This window comes from Lytechinus pictus, chromosome 9, assembly GCF_037042905.1.
Source record: "Lytechinus pictus isolate F3 Inbred chromosome 9, Lp3.0, whole genome shotgun sequence".
Classification (NCBI taxonomy): Eukaryota; Metazoa; Echinodermata; class Echinoidea; order Temnopleuroida; family Toxopneustidae; genus Lytechinus; species Lytechinus pictus.
In genome coordinates this window covers 11,496,701-11,515,634 of record NC_087253.1, presented here as the reverse complement: position 1 = coordinate 11,515,634, position 18,934 = coordinate 11,496,701, and the positions used below count along the sequence as shown (strand labels likewise).

Genomic DNA, 18,934 nt, shown 5'->3' with positions numbered 1-18,934 from the left:
TAGGATTAATTCCTTGAAATGCACTGAGCGCTGGAAAGCTGCTTGGGCTAAAGCTTGGGGTATTAATATTTTTTCTCGATAGATGGCGCAATATAAATACCTATTTTTATTATAATCATTACTATTATTTCTATTACTATTGTTATTATCATTACCCGGGTCTAACAAATGATATTCGTCGACCGCTAGTCCAGTTTCAGTCACTACTTAACGAGGAATATAGCCAGGGGGGCGTTTCATCAACATTTTTGTCCGACAAGTTGTCAGATCTGACATCTTTCCTTGATTTTGATTGGCTGAGAAGCACTGTAACTATGGTAACTGTCTGATAAACTGGGACTTGTCGGATAAAACGTCTGACATGTCCTTTCATGAAATGCTCCCCAGGTCACGAGGCCTTGTCAAAATGCTAGAGCGCTTCCTTTGCTCACGCCCGACATAAAACATGTGCCAGTCATGTGCAACCCACACGGTGACACGAATTTGCTCCGGGATTTATTTCGTCTAAGATATAGGGTTATGGTAGCAATAGGGTTTTATGTTAGATTAAGGGTTAGGTTTAGGTTTGGGAATTGTGGTAAATCCAATGATAAAGTTGGTCATTCCAATTGTGTGCGGAATATACAACGGAGCAAATTGCCGCCGAAGCAAATGTCATAGATCCTGATCACACACCCATACCAAGCGTGCACATTTTAGTTTCCTATTTCAGCCATAATTCGTCCAAAGACGGTTTGCAACGCAGGTGTCTCAAGTTTAAGTTCATTTATTTGTTTCCATTGAAAACCGAGAACAATACATTCATTCATCATTAAAAGGTAAAAATCCGCAAGGATAAACTCATGAACAAAGAATTAAGAATATCAGATACATGGGACAGAGGTGGCCTATCTAAAAGTTAGGCTTGTTTAAATCATCTTTGTCATAACAGCAAAAATAAAATAGATAAGAGTATCCAAGATATAAAAATATATAAAAAGTCTGCATAAAAACGCATGCAGATGATAAAGAGCTAGATGAAAGAAATATATACATATATACAGTAGTTTTTGTCAGTACTTATGCACCCGACGCGAGAGGGCCTCGATAGAATTGAATTTGCATACAAAATCGGGAAGTCTATCATGTAAGCCACATTTTAATTTCATGTCCTCCATGTCATAACTGTTATAGGGCATACAATTTCATATGATATACAGTTCGTATAAAAAAAATACACTTTGAAACAATCCTATAAATATACTGAAGCTTTCTGTTTACATTTATGTATTGGTACAGGTCTCTTTAAGCGAATGATGAAATAACTTTCGAAAAATCTCTCTACTTGAGTGAGCACTACTCACTTTTAAAAGTTAGTGAAAAGTGATATTCATTTTTAGTAAACAAAAAGTATTCACATGAATTTGGCCATTAAATGTATACATAGTAATCCTCTTAACATAAGTAAAGAAATCACATCGAACAAAGCATGAACTAAATCTTTAAAATGACAGCGCGGACAACATTTGTCGTCAGCGAGACCCTATTTAAAAAGATTAAACGAAATATGATATTCTTTTCTGAATTTATATAAAAATCAATCACAAAATTTTCAATTAAAAAAAATGTCGAAATGTTTGCTCGCTCACAACTTTTTATAGATTTTTCCCGATACTCGAATCTGACCCCCATTTTTATTTATTTATTTTATTTTTATTTTATTTTATTTATTATTATTTTTTTTTTTTTTGGGGGGGGGCATTACGCCACTGATTATAAGTATTGATTGCATGGAATTTTTTCCCACATCCACCTTTTGTTTTATGTTTTGATTATTTCTTATATTGTATGTCTAATTAATTGAAAACATATTTTTACTTTAATATTCTTTGCACAGATCGCCTTTGTAACAACCGCAGAAATGGAAGACATAAAATAGTACCAAAGATATAAAAGATATAGCAATTCTGCATTAAAGAAACACATACATATAAACAAAGAGATACATAAAGATATATATATATATGTTTTAATATAGTAGTGACATTTAAAAAAATGGATTGAGAAAGAGGAAGATGAGTACGCATGACCATAGAAGGCAAGGCGGAGGTGATATTTTTTTCGTCAGTTCTTGTGCACCCGACGCGAGAGAGCACCCGATAGAATTGATTTTTCATGTAAAATCGCAAAGTTTATCATGTATAACACAATTCAATGTCATGTCCTCCATATCGTAACTGTTTTAGGGCATACACTTTTATATCATGTCATGAATGTATAGTGCGTGTAAAAAATACACTTTGGAATAATCCCATGAAATAATATATGTGTGATATCGTAAAGCTTTTTCCATATTTATACATTGGACCAGTTCTTTTTAAGCGAATGGGGATGTAACTTTCGAAAATCTTTCCCCGTAAGTGAGCAATATTTTTTAAATGATTCGTGCAAAACTTGGAAAGTTATAAAAGTAGACATTAATCATGAAGAGCACATGGATTTTTGCTGAGAACATTGCTTTGTAGATAACCATTACCCTTTCCATTTGTTTCCTTGCCCAAACACTCACTCGAGCGCCAATGCAGGGGTTATTTTTGTCTCATGGAGCATGGTCCTGGGAATGATTATTTTGCTGGGGGCTGAACTAACGTCGACAAGCAAAAAAAAAAAAGGTTCCCTACAAAATGAAGGTCGTTTTGATCCCACGAAATCAGACAAGCAAAAAAGGGGATTTCTACGCAAAATCTTATTTTACTTTACATCTGCCTAATGTGACACATCTGCCGAAATTCCATGGCTGCATATGGAAAATAATACACGCAGCACCGCCTGAGAAAATCTTATCTTGGACGTGCTTCAGCACACCGTCCCAACACCCCTGCTTCGCAGGGCCATGCAATGGAGGCTCCAAAAATCGGAAAAGAATGTGGCTGTTCTATATATCAGAAATGCATTTTTGCCGTAATCACCGCCGCAATAGCCCGGAACCTGACGCGGGATATTAGTGCCCACGCCATTCATTAACTAAAAATTGTACGACTTAGCCCAGGCCTGATCCGAACCAGCGAGTCACTGAAAGCGGCAATACCCACCTTTCGCAAACATCAAGGACGGTAACATAAGGGACATGTAACATACACGTTAGCGATTAATCGTACACTCGATTTTTACGATTAATTGTACATTATAGCCAACACCGAGAATGTATAGGAAAAAAATGTGATGTATTTTTTATTAATTCCCATGACTTTTTCAAGTCCCGCTTTTTTGTATTATACGCACTCTATAAATTGATTCATTTATAAATCACTTATACACGAACTTTCATGATTATTGCCATAGAATGCATAAACTGGCAAACAAGGTTGAGATTATATTGAACTCTCTGGCATAATTTGTTTATATATATTTGTTAATTGGTCCGAACAGTTTTACAAATTCAGTGTTAATTCAGCTATACACTGTTACGAAGGTTATTGGATGATCAAAAAAGTTAAAGACAATGGTGAACTACATCGGTAATCAGCAATCAGAACCGGAAATGAATACATTCATAATCATCTTTCCACGAGCTTCCTGAAGTACTTTCGACAGTAGCGAACTGAAAAAAGTACCTCGACCGTGTCGACATTCTGGGGCTTCTGTACAACCTGTCTGTGCATTGGAGTCCGGGTATCCTCCTAAAGTATAGTTAAGGTTCTCAGTTGTCCTTGGGTTATCTCCCCTCTCGATTCTCACACAGATATACTCCATGTCTTTGCATTCAGAAAATGAGAAGTCCAGATTGGTAAACTCGAATTTTCCTCTTTTGCTGAAGTACTGGTCTTTTTGTGTCGGATCTAAAATGTCCTCTTCGAATCCAATCCTTCGTGATAAATAATAAATTGTTTGGAAAATTTGGTGCAGCCAGCAAATAAATAAACCAGTATCTCTCTCTCTCTCACTCTGACTCAAACACACCCACCCAGTGGCGTACCTAGGATTTTCCACATGGGGGGCAAAACCGTCCGCCAAAAAAATTGACAAGCAAAAAAAAAAAAAAAAAGTCTTCAATCACAAATGAAGGATTTCGTACCAGAAAAAAAAAAATTGACAAGCAAAAAAAAAAAAAAAGAGCTTCAAGCTCGTCAGGGGGGGGGCAATAAAGGTATTCATGCTCGTCAGGGGGGGGGGGGCAAAAAAGGTCTTTCAAGCTCGTCAGGGGGGGCAGGGATACGTCCTTTGCATGGGTTGTGGGTCGTCAGGGGGGGCAGACTGCCCCCTCTGCCCCCCCCCCCCCCGTAGGTACGCTAGTGCACCCACCCCTCCTTCTGAGAACTGTTATTCATATAGCATAGACCGGAAAATATGATTGTGGCTTTCTGGTTTGGTTTGGTTTAAAATTGTCACTTAAAAAGACGTTTTCTAAAAGATGGATATACAATACATTACTATTCGTTTGACATCACCTTTAAGTAAGTCATGTAGAATTGTTAAAGAAAAAAAAATCAGTGAAGTACTTGTAAGCAAATAAAATAGGGGATCCGCTAAAAAGCAAAACTTGGATAATTCGGAGGACTCAAGGGGCTGTTTACGTTCAACGGAAGAGGGCGAAAGAACTTGAAATGAATCCATATAATTTGGTGGGCAGATGATGCCACTAGGTTGCTTTTATATTGATTATGCTATTTTATATTGATTATGCTATTGAAGTTACGGTCACGAATGTTCGTACAAACGCATCATTCGTTACAAGTCTCACTTTTCCTACGAGTTCTGGAGTTCGTAGTATATTGTTTTTCATTTTTTCATTTACTACAATACATATTCATTTATACTCCTTAAATGTTTAATATTTGTTAATTTATACGCCATTAATGTTTATTTATATACTTCATATTATAATGTACTGCCTTTGAATGACAGATTTATCTGTTTTTTAATATGGACCAATAAATGAATCTGAATTCGTACGAACGCCGTTCTATTCCCAGGAGCAACTGAAGGCCATCTTGGGAAACTAAATGATTTTCGGTTATACACTGGGCCTAGAATTCTGACATTTTCCGTAAGACCAACGGCCATCTTACGATTTATTTTGTAGCAAGATGGTCTTATGTGCAACTCAAGGCACACTCTCAAGTCATTCGTATGACGATTTTACGAATTTTTACATATTTCGTCTGGTCTATAAAAAAAGACGCTGCCGTGTCCCGTGTTCCGTAATAATTCGTAAGGCGTAATTACGAACGTCGTAAGAGCCCTCTACGAACAGCTGCAGCTGAGGCGTCTTACGGCCATAGTAATAATTTCAGGCTTAAAGAATAGTCTCTCCATCCTACAAAATCATGCTTGATCCGAATGTTGTTCATATGACGCTCGTACGACCGGCTTTCCGAGATAGGGTTTTGGATTACGTTATAAAATTCTTTAACAAAACCATTGACCGAGTTACAAACTTACGAATGGTCTACGAACAGTGTGTGTGTGTGTACGCTGGTATCATAGGACATCTCGAGAAGTTATTACTAAGGGGTCTAAAAACCGTACGGCGTTCGTAGCCGTTCTTAAATTTCGAGGCCTTACCTTTGTCCATTGACGTCTGGAGTGGCTGAAGCCCAAGCAGAAAGCTTCCAAAGGTCTTCTCCGGAAACTCCAGTGGTGCCCAAAGCATCATGAAACTTGATGGAAACATCAATGCTAACTTGATTGTCCCATCCCTCTACAATGGTATCTCTGTATGTGATAACAGGCAGGACTGTCATCACCAGGACTTCTGTTAGGATTAGAAGCAATCAAGCAAATGACTGAATTTATTGGGTAACCAAACTTGTACAATCATTAATTTTGTTCTCTGATGTTATATTAACCCTGCGAAATTAGCATACTATCACATGGTTGTGCTTCCCCAACTAGCCTGCACTAATCCTGAGGACAGAATCTGGGAAAGTTTCCTCAAAATCTCTATGGGTTTTTGATGTTGCATCCGAAAATATCTTTCCTACAAAAAAGTCCCGCATTATCGGTTTTTAATGTAAATCTAGTTCTTTTTTCTGAAATTGCCGTCACTGGTCTTCGTGGTGGAGATACTGCATGCTGCAATAACAGGGTCTAGGTAAAATCGTTTTCAAATTAGCTTCACGCGCTGAAAGTATTGTGAGCTATAACATAGTATTTTACTTTGTCTTTAAGAATGTATGCATGCCAAAAAAATATGTTTAGATGAGTATATAATTAAAGTTATTGCCATCGATCATAACACCTACTGTACGAGCAAATGTTACAACATATTCCCTCAGGTTTTATTGGCGTATCGCAGAATGTTGGCTGACAAGTCTCAATTACACATGTAGTACTAGCATTGTCGCAGGCACAGGTGGTACATTCGTCCACAACCCACTTTTCGGAGTGCAAGTACGGCATTCCTCGATAAACACATGGCAAAAGACCCTCGCCGGAGCTGACGCTGTCTGACCCCTCAGCTGCAGATAGAAAATAAGAAAGGTTTTTGCTTGATTTTGGCCCAATCTTTATTAAATCATAAAAAACATAAAGCAATAGGCCTGGCATATTTGGGTGTAAACTTGCACCCTAAATGGCAAAAGGTGCAAAAATGCACCTTATTATCATTATTTGCACCAGGAAATGCTCGTTTCCACCCTAAAAGATGCAAATTAGAACTTGTTTAAGGTGCGTAATACTTGACATTAAAAAAAGGTTCAAACTTAAACCATTTTTTTCATTTCTGTTTCCTATAGGATGCTTAATATAACTGGCTTACATGGCATTAGTAAAAGGTGAATAGCTTCTTTATTACTGTTAATTGGTCCGAATGATTTTATGGATTCAGTTACGGAGATTAAAGCCTATGCTTCATAACATTGTTAATCAGCAGTCGGGAGTTCAACAAACACATTCATAAACCACTATTTACCAATATGCTGAAATACTTTTGACAGTAGCGAACGAAACAAATTAGTACCTTGACTACGTCGACATTCTGGAGCTCTTGTACAACCAGTCTGTGCATTGGAGTCTGGGTATCCTCCTAAAGTATAGTCAAGGAAACCAGTGGTAAATGTGTTATCTCCCCTCTCGATCCTCACACAGATATACTTCATGTCTACGCATTCGGCCATTGGGTCGGAAAAGGAGAAGTCCAGATTGGTAAACTTGATTTTTTCTCTTCCATTTAAGGACTGGTCTTTTTGTTTCAGATCTAGAATGTCCCCTTCGAATCCAATCCTTTGTGATAAACAATAACACATTTGAAAATTTGGGTCCAGCAACGGTTATAATCTAACCAAGATCTCTCCTTCTCACTCTCTCTCTCTCTCTATTTCCCTCTCTTTCTAACACACATTATTTTATCTGAGCACTGTTATTCATACCGGTTTAGACAGAAAAAATGATTGGGGATCAGTTTTGGTTCGGTGTAAAATTGTCAATAGGATTTTTTTTCAAAAAATGGAACATACTATATAAAAATATACGGTATGTTACTATTCGTTTACATTACCTTTAAGTAAGCCACGCGGAATTGAAATAATATTCATTAAAGTAAAATTAGATATTTCTTGAAGAAAATAAAATATGAAATAGGGGGGTCTGCTTAAAAGCAAAACATGGAAAATTTGGACGCCTCAAGGGACTGTTTATTTTCCATCTTGAACACCAACTTCAAGGACGGATGAGGCCAGAGGCACTTGAAATGAATCCGGGTGATTGGGTGGATAGATGATTACGCTACGTTGTTTATTTATTAATTATGCTAATATACAGTTACAAAAACTCGTACGAAAGATGCGTTCGTACGAATCTGACAGTTCTTATGAATTCTTGAGTTCGTAGTAGAGATTCGTTCGAACGCCGTTTAAGTCGCAAGAACAACTGAAGGCCATCTCGGGAAACGAAATTATTTCCGTTCTTACACTGGCCCCAAATGCCTTCAACTATTCTTTCGCCAGACTTAAGGCCATCTTACGATATCTGTTGTTGCAACTGGCGGTACTCTCAAGCCATTCGTGAGAGGATTTTTTCCGACTTCATGTATATTTTGTGTTTCTAAAAAAAGACACTGCCGTGTCCCAATGAAAATCCAGTTACTGTTGAAAGTAATTTCAACATGGCAGCAGTTCAAAGAATACTACGTGTTTCTTACATCCCCCTTAAGGGGCTTTTACAATGGCTGGAGTGATCGTTTGCTCACCATATATTGCAATTGCAACGGTTGTTAGCAGTCGCACCGCCAATTGTGAACGGGGCATTAAAAACCCCAAGTAAGATGGTGCTGTTCGAATTTCCGTTCTTAAGGCTTTATTATGGACGTCGTAAGAGCATTCTATGAACAGCCTAATACGTTCTTACGACCATTGTAAAGAATTAATGTCTTCTAGGATTCTTTCTCGATCCTCCAAACATCTTGCTTGGTCCGTACGATGTTCATAGTTCATACGACGTTGGTACGTACGGCTTATCAAGAAAGGGTTTTAAAAAATCTTGGACAAAACCATCGACCGAGTCAAAATTTACGAATGGTCTACGAACGGTCTGGGTACGCTGGCATCATATGACCTCTTGAGAAGGTCTTACTAAATGGTCAAAAAAAAGTTCGTACGGCGTTCTTAGCCGTTTTTAAATTTCAAGGGCTTTACCTTGGTCCATTGCCGTCTGGGGTGGCTGAAGCCCAAGCAGAAAGCTTCCAAAGGTCTTCTCCTGAGACTCCGGTGGTGTCCATAGCATCATGAAACTTGATGGAAACATCAACGCTTACTTGATTGTTCCCTCCCTCTGTGAATGTATCTCTGCTTGTGATTTCAGGCCGGACTTTCTTCACCAGGACATCTGTTAAGGTTTAGAAGTAATCAATCTAATTTAATCTAAGGATATTGGGTAACCAAATTTATACGATCATTTATTATTTGATGTTCCATTATTAAGCTTGTGAAATATATGCATACTATTATGGTTGTGCTTCTCCGACGAGCTTGTACTCATCCTGATTACAGAATTGATGAAGAAAGTGGTCTCAGGTGCTCTGTGGGCTTTTGATGTGGCCTACTAAAAATCGTCCATCAAAAAATGGTCCTGCTTTATCGATTTCCATGTGAATCTAGTTATTATTATAAAAATGCGGTCACTTTATTGGTTGAGATATTGCTGCAATTTTAGCAGTACATAATCGCTCGAATGATTCACAGTCACAAGTTGCATATTCCTCTCGCGCCATATTTTAATTAGCAGTATCTTTATTCCCTGTGAGTTTCCTGGCCCGCAGAGGTTGGAACCCTATATGTTGACAGCACTCGGTTACGTCTTAATTATGCACCAGGTGCACTCTTGATGGTTCCTTGTCCGGTAGCTGCGGAGAGAAATGAGTGTTAATTCCTTATGAAAATGGGAGGCACACACGCTGTGGGTGCGGACGCCCGGCATTCAAATGAATAGTGAATTACTGATTTAAAATATACGAAAAAATCACATGGAATTTATGTCCGTGATTTTGAGAGCTAATGATATTGTATAATGTATTTCAGTTATGTTTGTTTGTAATCTAACCACAATCAAGTGGTTACGCTGAAGCCGTCTTGTATTACCCATTTATAATGTAGGCTCAATGGTGGATGGTGGGTGAATGATGTCAGCGATTTGGAGATAACATTGAATGTTATATGTGTCCTAATTACGTACACGTATGATAATAACACAAGACGTACTGTATGGGCAGACGTAGCAACATCCTCCCTCGGGTTTAACTGGTGAAGCGCAGAATGCTGGTTGACAACTTTCAATCACACAGGTAGTTGTACCGTTATCACAGGAACAGGTAGTGCATTCGTCTACGGCCCACGTTTCGCCGTTCAAGTACGGATCTCCTCGATAAACACACGGCAAAAGAGGGTCACTGGAGCTGATGCTGAGTGAGAATGAGGGCTCCTGAGCTACACACAGAAAATGAGAAAGGATTTTGGTTTCATTTTGATATAATCACCAAATTCAAAGGCATAAGGCGACAGGCCGTATTATCGAAATCATTGATATACATCCTAAAACAAAAGTAAATTGTTAGATCTGATAGATGGCTCACTTTTTACTTCAAAGCTAAATATGTTTAAGCGGGAACCTTTATTAACAAGACGGCCATGCTCATTTCAGTTTCCTGAAATTTGCATGGCTCTACTATGTTAACGCATAGGCGGATCCAGGGGGCGCGAGCCCCCCCCCCCCTTATTCGCGGAGGAAAAAAAAAGAAAAAACAAGGGCGAAAGAAATATATAAAAAAAAAGGGGGAAAAAAGGAGAAAAAGAAGGTGAAACATAAGAGGAGAAAGACGAGTGAATAAAATAAGATGAGGGGAAGACTTGGAAAAAAAATTTCATGTCACTTTGTGATTTACATATCTTGCTCAATATGGAGATTAAAATATCAAATTTTGAAGTCAATATACAAAACATATTTCAGCACGGAAATTGAACTTGTTTTGTGTTTGATTTACAAATCAATTTTTAAAAATGCTCTAAAAATTTATGTGTTATGGTCTGAATTTTAACATTTTCGCTCGCACTGCCCGCTCGCAAGATTAGATTTGTCAGGTACCTATTATTTTCCTGTATCCAAAAAAGTTCTCAAAATATCCCTATTCAGGTCAGATTGTCAAAACGTATAAGCTAGCGCTGCGCGCTCGCATTTTGATTGGTGAGTTATGTATATCTCGATATTAATTCTTTAACAAACTACTTAAAATCTCAATTTCATGACAGTTTATCAAAAGTTTCGGCTCGCGATTTGCACTTGCATTAGTTGTTGAAAAAATATTAACTCATGCATCTTATTCATATTTACAAAGAGCTTTAAAAGTCCAGTTTTCAGGCCTATATATTAACCGATTCTCTCTCATTAGGCTTATTCTAAAGATTAATAAATAAGATATTAATTTAATCATCAAATTGTCCCTTTTGTGGGAATGGAATATCGACAAGTTTCATCTCGAGCTTAGGAAGAGAAATAGGAAGATAATCATCATTTTCTGCTCGCGCTTCTCGCTCGCAGTAATTATTTAGTTGGATACACGTCTCGTTTAGGATCACAAACATTGCCCAGAATGTTTAATTTTTAGGACAAAATACATGAAATAAAAAAATAGCTCGCGCTTCGCGCTCGCACTATTTAAACAAGGCTTATGAGATTATCATATATTTATGTTGATTTATAAGAATAAAGCTTAGAAGTGACTATTAGGACTACCCTTTCAAAGAAACATACAAAAATCAACTTCGAGCGGCAGATCGGGGAAAATGTGGCTGCAAATCCGCCCCCCCCCCCTATTGGCGAAGGCTAGATTCGCCCCTGCTAATGATAAGTGATTTGTCAAAACTCAAGCACTGGATTAATATTAGTTAATATCAATATGCGTGCGAGCAACTTTTCATTTTATGGACTCCTACGAAAAACAGCATTTGCTGATAGGGTGTTCCATCCCACGAGATCTAAATACATAAATAAAAAATAATGATCACTTTCTACGCTTTCCTCTACACCACGCACTGTTCTCATTTGCCCTGCACTCATACGTGCAGCCTTTCCTTTACACGGTTTCTAGCTTAAAAACCCCCTCACACCTGACCGAATGTAGGCGGACGAAGGGTGACGAATAAGAAAAATGCACGAAATGCACGTGAAATCAACGAATTAAAATAAAATTTCTGACAAATCATGCGATCAGTAACTATTGTCAAATTTTATCAACAAACGGTAAGCGAAGGATATGATATGCGAAGGATAGGCCTATCGATTTTTCGGTTCACCTCTTTGAGTAAATTGCAGCCGAAGGCAAGCGAAGGGTTGAAACAACCCAATAAGACGAACGGACAGTGAGTAATGGTGCGAATAGAAACGGAGACGAGAGAATAGATCGGGCGTTCTTCTACGTTTGTGTCATCGTGTTGCTTCGTGAAGGGTTCTTTCGAGATCGGTCCACTTTGGCAAAAGCGCGATGAGGGACTATGCGCGACAACAACACACGAACGATAAACGAACGATTACCGCAGACTAAATAAGAGATGCGAATTTAAACAGATGACCAACGATTTTCAATTCGTTGGGAAATAGTAAACATGTTCAAAATTTCCGCGCGAATTTGAATAATCGCAGCTGTTAGTTCAGTAGGTGTACGAACCCAAACACGATTGGTATTATGATTTACTATCAGTTACCATTGAAAACGATTTTTAAAAAATGCATTTCGCCAACCATCGCAAGGCATATTTCAGGCAATTCGGTTAGGTGTGAGGGGGTCTTAAAGGCCCCCTCACACCTAATAAAAAGAGGCATCTTCCTTGGACCGATTTAAGGACGTTCCACAGTTAAAGTGAAATCCATGTCATTTTCACCAAACTTTGCACATAGATACTTTAGAACCTTAATATTCGAAATATGCAAAAATTAACATAGGTCCATGTGCTTGATTTTTTGCTATAGAACTTCAAAGTTCACCCAAATTGATGTAATTCTTAAGAATTGCGCATTCAAAAGAATTTGGCATTTTTAGACCGCCCAAGATTACTACAATGAGTTTAAACCTGTATTACTCAGTCAAAATACATAAAAAAGTCATCAAATTTCGCAAGAGAGTTAATAATTGTATTGTTAGAATGGAGAATATATTTATAGTGCTATTTGTTTGCAATTTTAAGTTTAACAGCACTGTCAGTTCTTAAAAATGGCGTAAAAGATAACAAAATCCCAATCTAAAAAATGTGAAATTTCAGTAACAAACTACAAAAGTACAATAAATGCTGCACTTTATTCAAAATCCATGTCATTTTCACCAAAATTTGTAGAGTTGTAGAGGAAGGTATACCTAAGAGGAACAAACATTCAAAAATAGGGGTTCATGTGCTTGTTTTTAAACTATCAGTATTTTTATTAGAGCAAATGTGCTTTTTAAAACACCAAAAATGCGCCGAATGCTTTGTATCTATGTGAAGAAAAAATCAAAACCACTCTACCATTTATTCAAACTCGGCGTAATATTCATGATTCTTGGCAGCATTGCAGAGTAAAGTATTTTGAAATTGTAGAGAATCTTTTTTTGAATGGTCCATGGAATAATTCAATTTTTTAGCTTCATGAAATAACGCATCGGATCTGCAGTTAAAGTGCAGAAGATGAGAAAAATCAGCACATACCCGCAGCTAATTAATCACCTGTTCATCCATTGTGACGTCAGCGCGCAGAGTGTAAACTATGCGCAGATCATAATGCGCACAAACATAACTGTGGAACGTCCTTAAATACTTCAAAAATTTCTTCTGAATTCATACTGATTTAATCAAATATCCACGGTAGTGTTGATTAATTTAAAGTTTATAATATAATTTTGTATGTAGTGTATATACATTCGTGTCAGTGTTTATATATAAATTTATAGAATTTTGCTTATCATTTTGCTATATTCATATCATATATTAACCTTATATATAATTTCGATAGGGGGTCTACATCTTACAACCTTTGCTTTTCAGTAGGCCCCTCCACTTTTTTAATTTTATTGGCACGTTTCAATATGTTATGCAGATGATGTATATTTCTACTAAATAATTTATTATGAAATGTACTTTTTTTAGCTTTTCGCGCTAAAGATTTATCGCGAAAAAATATCGAAGGGGGGGGGGCTGATTTAAATAAATGAACTGGATTCGGGTCAAATTTACATGAATTTATTCACTTTTGCTGGAACCTATGCAATGCTTTCCTGTTCAAATCTGATATTCAGTATCTATTCAAATTTCAGTCTTCGATTAGAATAATATTTAAACTCTTCTTTTTTTATCAGTTGATGAGATGCATGATTAGAAAATCCATTTGAAAATGACATTGAGAAAATTGAGTTCAAATGCATTTAGATAGTAGTTGAATAGTTTGCATCGATCGAGATTGGATTTTCGTTTAAATGGGTATTAAGCCTACTTGGGCAATATTCGCAAACGCGTCTTACCTTGTGCATGAAATTCTAGCAGGAATACGACTAGGAACCCGAGTAGGGCAAACCATTTGGGTCGATGCAATTATTCCCCGAAGCTATACATGGTGTATAATATGGACCGAGTGAAGCCCTTCTGCTGACGTACTTCTCAGTCGACTCTCTCTATTAGAAGTATTCTAGCCGAGAAGAATCGAGGGTCTCCGAATGAACTTCTGTCTGAAGTAGGGCTTAGATGGATTTTGTGGTGTAAAAATCGTTGTGAACCTCGCAGTTTCGAGGAAGGAGCCTGTCTGCACATTGTTTACCCCTCATTCTGCAGCAAATGCGCACGCGCTACATACGCTTGCGCACACATAACCTCACCCTCTCCCGCTCACACACTTTTATCTACTAAACAGTCAATCCATTAATGTTTCTTTTCCCTCTCTTTGTCTTTTTCTTTCGTTCTTTCTTTCTCATGAAAATGAATAATAGGCTTGAAGGTCAAATACAATGTTAATACAACGGACCTTTTCACACATGAATCTTGAATCATGATGATTGCAATTCGTCTTTAGAATCGTCGGACCTTTCACACGGAAAATTCGTACCGTAATTCGAGTGGAACTTAACTGAAATTCACCAGAGGAGTAGAATTTGAATTCGTGATTGTGATTAGCGTTCTTGATTCTAGTTTGGTTTCAGTGTGAAAGGGCAATATGTGTAATGATTCTAGCAGATTTCGTTTTAAAACCCTCAGACGCAGCGTACCGATAATGCTCGTTTGCTTAGCAATCTTATCGATTAAATGAAAAATTAAAGGAAAAGTCCACCTCAACGAAAAGTTGATTTGAACAAAAAGACAAAAATCCAACAAGCATAACACTGAAAATTTCATCAAAATCGGATGTAAAATAAGAAAGTTATGACATTTTAAAGTTTCGCTTAACTTCACAAAACAGTTATATTCACATCCTTGTCGGTATGCAAATGAGGAGACTGATGACATCACTCACTCACTCACTATTTCTTTTGTATTTTATTATGTGAAATATGAAATATTCCAATTTTCTCCCTGTTGCCGTGTGAAACAATGATTAATTCCTCCCTGAACATGTGCAATTAGCATTGTTTAATACTATATGGTTCAATAAAGTTTGTCCTTATTGTCAAATCTGTAAAAAAATTAAATATTGTATAGTTCAAACAATAAAAAACAAAATAAATAGTGAGTGATTGACATCATCGACTGACTCATTCGCATGTCACTGAGTTGTGCATATCACTATTTTGTGAAAAATAAGCGAAGCTTTAAAATGCCATAGCTTTCTTATTTTACATCCGATTTTGATGAAATTTTGAGCGGTATGCTAGTTTGATTTTTCTCTGTTTATTCTAATCAACATTTTTCTGGGGTGGACTTAACCGTTAAACTAGAGAGGAGTGAATTTAACGTTGATGTAAACAGAAGCAGAAACCACTCCATCTTCAATTTCATTAAGCGAACAAGGGCTTTAACAGGAACCCAAATTGGTATAGACTATATTGTTGTATACTTACATCAATTGTGTTTGTTTCTTGGCACAGACATTTGAAAATGGAATTTCCTTTCTTTCTGTTTCTTCTTTTTCTTTTAGTTTCACACGTAATCAGAGGTAATTCAAGACCGATTTAATTTATTGGATAATTTTTCTTTTCCCTAAAGGGGAGATAGGGGGTAATTTAATTTTGATATCAAGTTTTAGTCTTCTCAACACTTTAAACCAGGAGCAAGGACGTGTGGAAAATGAGTTCGGTCCACAGATCAACCAACTCTACAGAAAAGGTTTTACATCATAGGTAGATAGTATGTATCCCCTAGATCATTGCTATGTAAGTAGAATTCTCAAATTGTGGTGTCACATTTATCTACAGTCGAATTTAGAACGATGTAAAAAAGCAACAACAAAAAAACAGGAAAATATTCAATTACTTTTAGGGCAAGTTGAAATTTTACTTGCCTTATCTCCGCGGCGTGTATATATCATAACGTAATTGAAGTATCAGAATGTTGCGTGATCACAGCATTACGATACAGCAATATTTCAGAGTGAAATTTAGATATCAAACCTTCAAACAAATGGATATACTCATGGCCAAGTGCAAATTCCATCTCAAGTAAGATTTAAAACTTTGAGATGATAAAATTATTTTGTGTTGTTAAACATGTGTCGCTCTGTAAAACTGCAGTGTGGTTAACTATGTGTTATTCATAAAAAATGAAGATTTTGCCATATTTAAAAAAAAAACATTTTAGAAATGCTTCTCGTCCTACCTTTGGTATACTATTTTCAATATTGTAGTGTCGTTGATTTTTGATCTAACGCTACCTGAATCCAATAGAATAATTTGTTTACAGGCCATCCCTACAAAATTAAAGGTAAATGCTAGTTTTGGTAGCGATATCAAAATGAGTTCGTACAGAATCCAATGAAATGACCATCAAAGTGTCTGTTTGTATATATAAAAAGTATGTGCCAAAGGATTCTGGAAGAAATTGTGTAATTGCTGAGAAATCAGCAAATAAGCACAGGATTCGGGTAGAGCGTCGGGCACGACATTCAAAGCAATAATTATACACTGTCCCACGTGCGCTTATCTGTGTTGGGGATCTTCAGTCTGAACATTTTTCAGCGTAGATTTCAAGATTTCACGAAGTTCAGTTTATGTAATTGTACCAGATGTAGATCCTCGATGATATACTGACGATTAAGCCTTGTTTTACAGACTTTCTCATGAAATCAGTGTTTACTGCAACTACTGGAATTTCTCTTTAAGTTTAAAAAAAGTCAATAAAAAATTGATTCAGTCAATGAACAAAATACATGAATAAAATAACTGGTAATACATTGCCAGTGGCGTAATGAGCCAAAAAAATCAGAGGTAAACAGGTCTTAGAGGGCAAAGTTTCTAAAAAGCTGTGTGTGCCATGAAAAATGCCGTTTTTATATATTTTTTTGGGGGGACAGATTATGACATGTTCAGTATATAGTATCGTATTTCACCTTTTTCATTTCCTTTCTTTAACTCCATTTATTTGTAATCGTTATATATATATTTTTTTTTTGCCCCAAGCCTCTCCCAGACCCACAACGTATACACCAGTGTTAACTGAACGGTAAAGAAATTGTAATGTTGAATTTGCTATAATTTTCATGTCATTTCTCTCCTCATTCGTATTATAGTTCTCGTGAAATCCATTTTTTTTACCAGGGCATCCAAAACCAAGCATATTAAAAATCGCTAAAGTAACTTTTCGGGTCTTATCCCATACCAGATCATTGGTCACTGATCCTCTGTTGTATCTTGAAAGATCTGATTTGGGAGGTTTATCCTTTAATGATGCAGGTGATACAATATTCCATCTTTTATTCAAGTGCACCAGCTGTAAGTGCAACGAGCCTAACATTTCGGTACTGAAACGAAATTTTGAGGTAATTTTACTTGCTGTGCAAATATACTTTTTATGAAAACTGCAAAAATGAATCAATAGATTAATATTGCAGAAATATGGCAGGCTTTGTAAAAGTATATAGCGGGAATTATTTGCCCGAGGTTGGACTGCCATTTCTATTTTTCCCGAGGGGCGAAGCCCCGAGAGAGAAATAGTAATTTTGCCATACAACCGAGGATGAATAATTCCCTCTATACTTTCGAAAATAAAGGCCTGGTATGTTTATTTTCATATCCTCAAGTTCATTTAGATAAGTTTGATAATATAGTTCTTGTACAGATAATTCATATTCTATTAATCTGAACCAAAATATTGATAACGCGATGCGCTTACTGATCTACTTTTCCTGAAGCAACGCGCTCAGCAGAACGCGGACTTGTGCCCGAGTCATCGCTTCACGGGACTAGCCTAGTAGAGTCACCTCGCTGACCAGTGCGCCCGTATGGCAAGCCTTAACATTTAATCGTATTTCTTGATATCAAGAAATCAAATTCTTGATACCAAGATATCAAGAAATCGAATTCTTGATATTAAGAATTCATGTTTGATATCAAGAAATGGTTTTGTGTAGTTAAGCAATGGTAATTCTTGATATCAAGAAATCGTATTCTCGATGGCAAGAAATAGGATTAAATGTTGAAACGGCTTGCCATACGCCCGAGAAATCTGCACGTCGATCTATGCCAATGATCTGTGACGTCAATGATGGAGTAGTGCTCTACTCCATCATTGACGTCACGGGAATAACAAATTTTTTTCAGTGAGTGTTTCATTTTCAACATCATAGAAAAATAGTGAGAATATGTTTGGTCACATGCTGGCATTTAGACCAATCAGCATACAGGATTTAATTTACGTAGGATATAATGTAGAATATGTAATATTATTTCTCCCTCTCATGCACTCGCCCTCTCTCCCCATCTCTACCTATTTCTCTCTCTCTCTCCTTTATCTTTCCTTGTCTCTCTTTTGTTTTCTCCAATGGTATTTTAATTTTGAATCTATTTTCAATGTTGCCTTGTGTTTACTCTTTACATGTATATTGCATGTAATTTTTTTCTATTTGATTCTATTCTAACTTTGTCCTCTACGCAATACCACCAAATAATTTATTAAATGATTGATAAAAATTCTGAATGTTTCCAAAAAAATGAAAAATTATTTAGGAGAGACATTTCGTAAATTGTCAGTAACGCATGGGAGCTGCAAAATAGCTTGGACTTACTTTAGGATTAAAGAAGTAGCTTATACATAACAAAGAATACAGCGAGAAGACAACTTCGACTAGGGCAAGTTTTAAAACTTTATTTTGATATGAAGAGTATGACACATAGGTCAGGGTAACTTAAATCCGTATAGTAATAGCCGTATTAAAATAATCAAATGCTTAACGTTATAAATATTGTACGGTCTGGAGAGCTACATCATGTTTCAGAAATATTTTGTTTTGGTCAGGTGAACCCTTTTATCACCCATAATTTTATTATCTTGCGCCATATTCAACTCGTGTCTTGGCTTTT

The 18,934-nt window shown here is 36.7% G+C and overlaps 1 protein-coding gene across 1 annotated transcript; it reads right to left on the bottom strand.

The window, feature by feature from the left end:
* Nucleotides 1–1,729: 1,729 nt before the first annotated feature.
* On the bottom strand, nt 1,730–14,259 carry LOC129268802 (uncharacterized). Its single transcript, XM_064104678.1, has 7 exons — nt 13,955–14,259; nt 9,675–9,899; nt 8,613–8,802; nt 6,941–7,203; nt 6,225–6,440; nt 5,545–5,734; nt 1,730–3,844 (listed from the first exon to the last, which is right to left on the bottom strand). Exons 3-7 carry the CDS (start codon nt 8,693–8,695, stop codon nt 3,502–3,504), a joined length of 1,095 nt encoding a protein of 364 aa, XP_063960748.1. The 5' UTR covers nt 8,696–8,802; nt 9,675–9,899; nt 13,955–14,259; the 3' UTR covers nt 1,730–3,501.
* Between the last annotated feature and the right edge of the window lie 4,675 nt (nt 14,260–18,934).

Bases quoted from the DNA above. Each gene is read 5' to 3' on its own strand.
- LOC129268802 (XM_064104678.1), bottom strand. From the start codon at position 8,695: ATGGACACCACCGGAGTCTCAGGAGAAGACCTTTGGAAGCTTTCTGCT. The intron at 7,204-8,612 runs GTAAAGCCCTTG...TTTATCACAAAG, and splicing joins CCAGACGGCAATGGACCAAG to GATTGGATTCGAAGGGGACA. The intron at 3,845-5,544 runs GTAAGGCCTCGA...TTTATCACGAAG, and splicing joins CCAGACGTCAATGGACAAAG to GATTGGATTCGAAGAGGACA.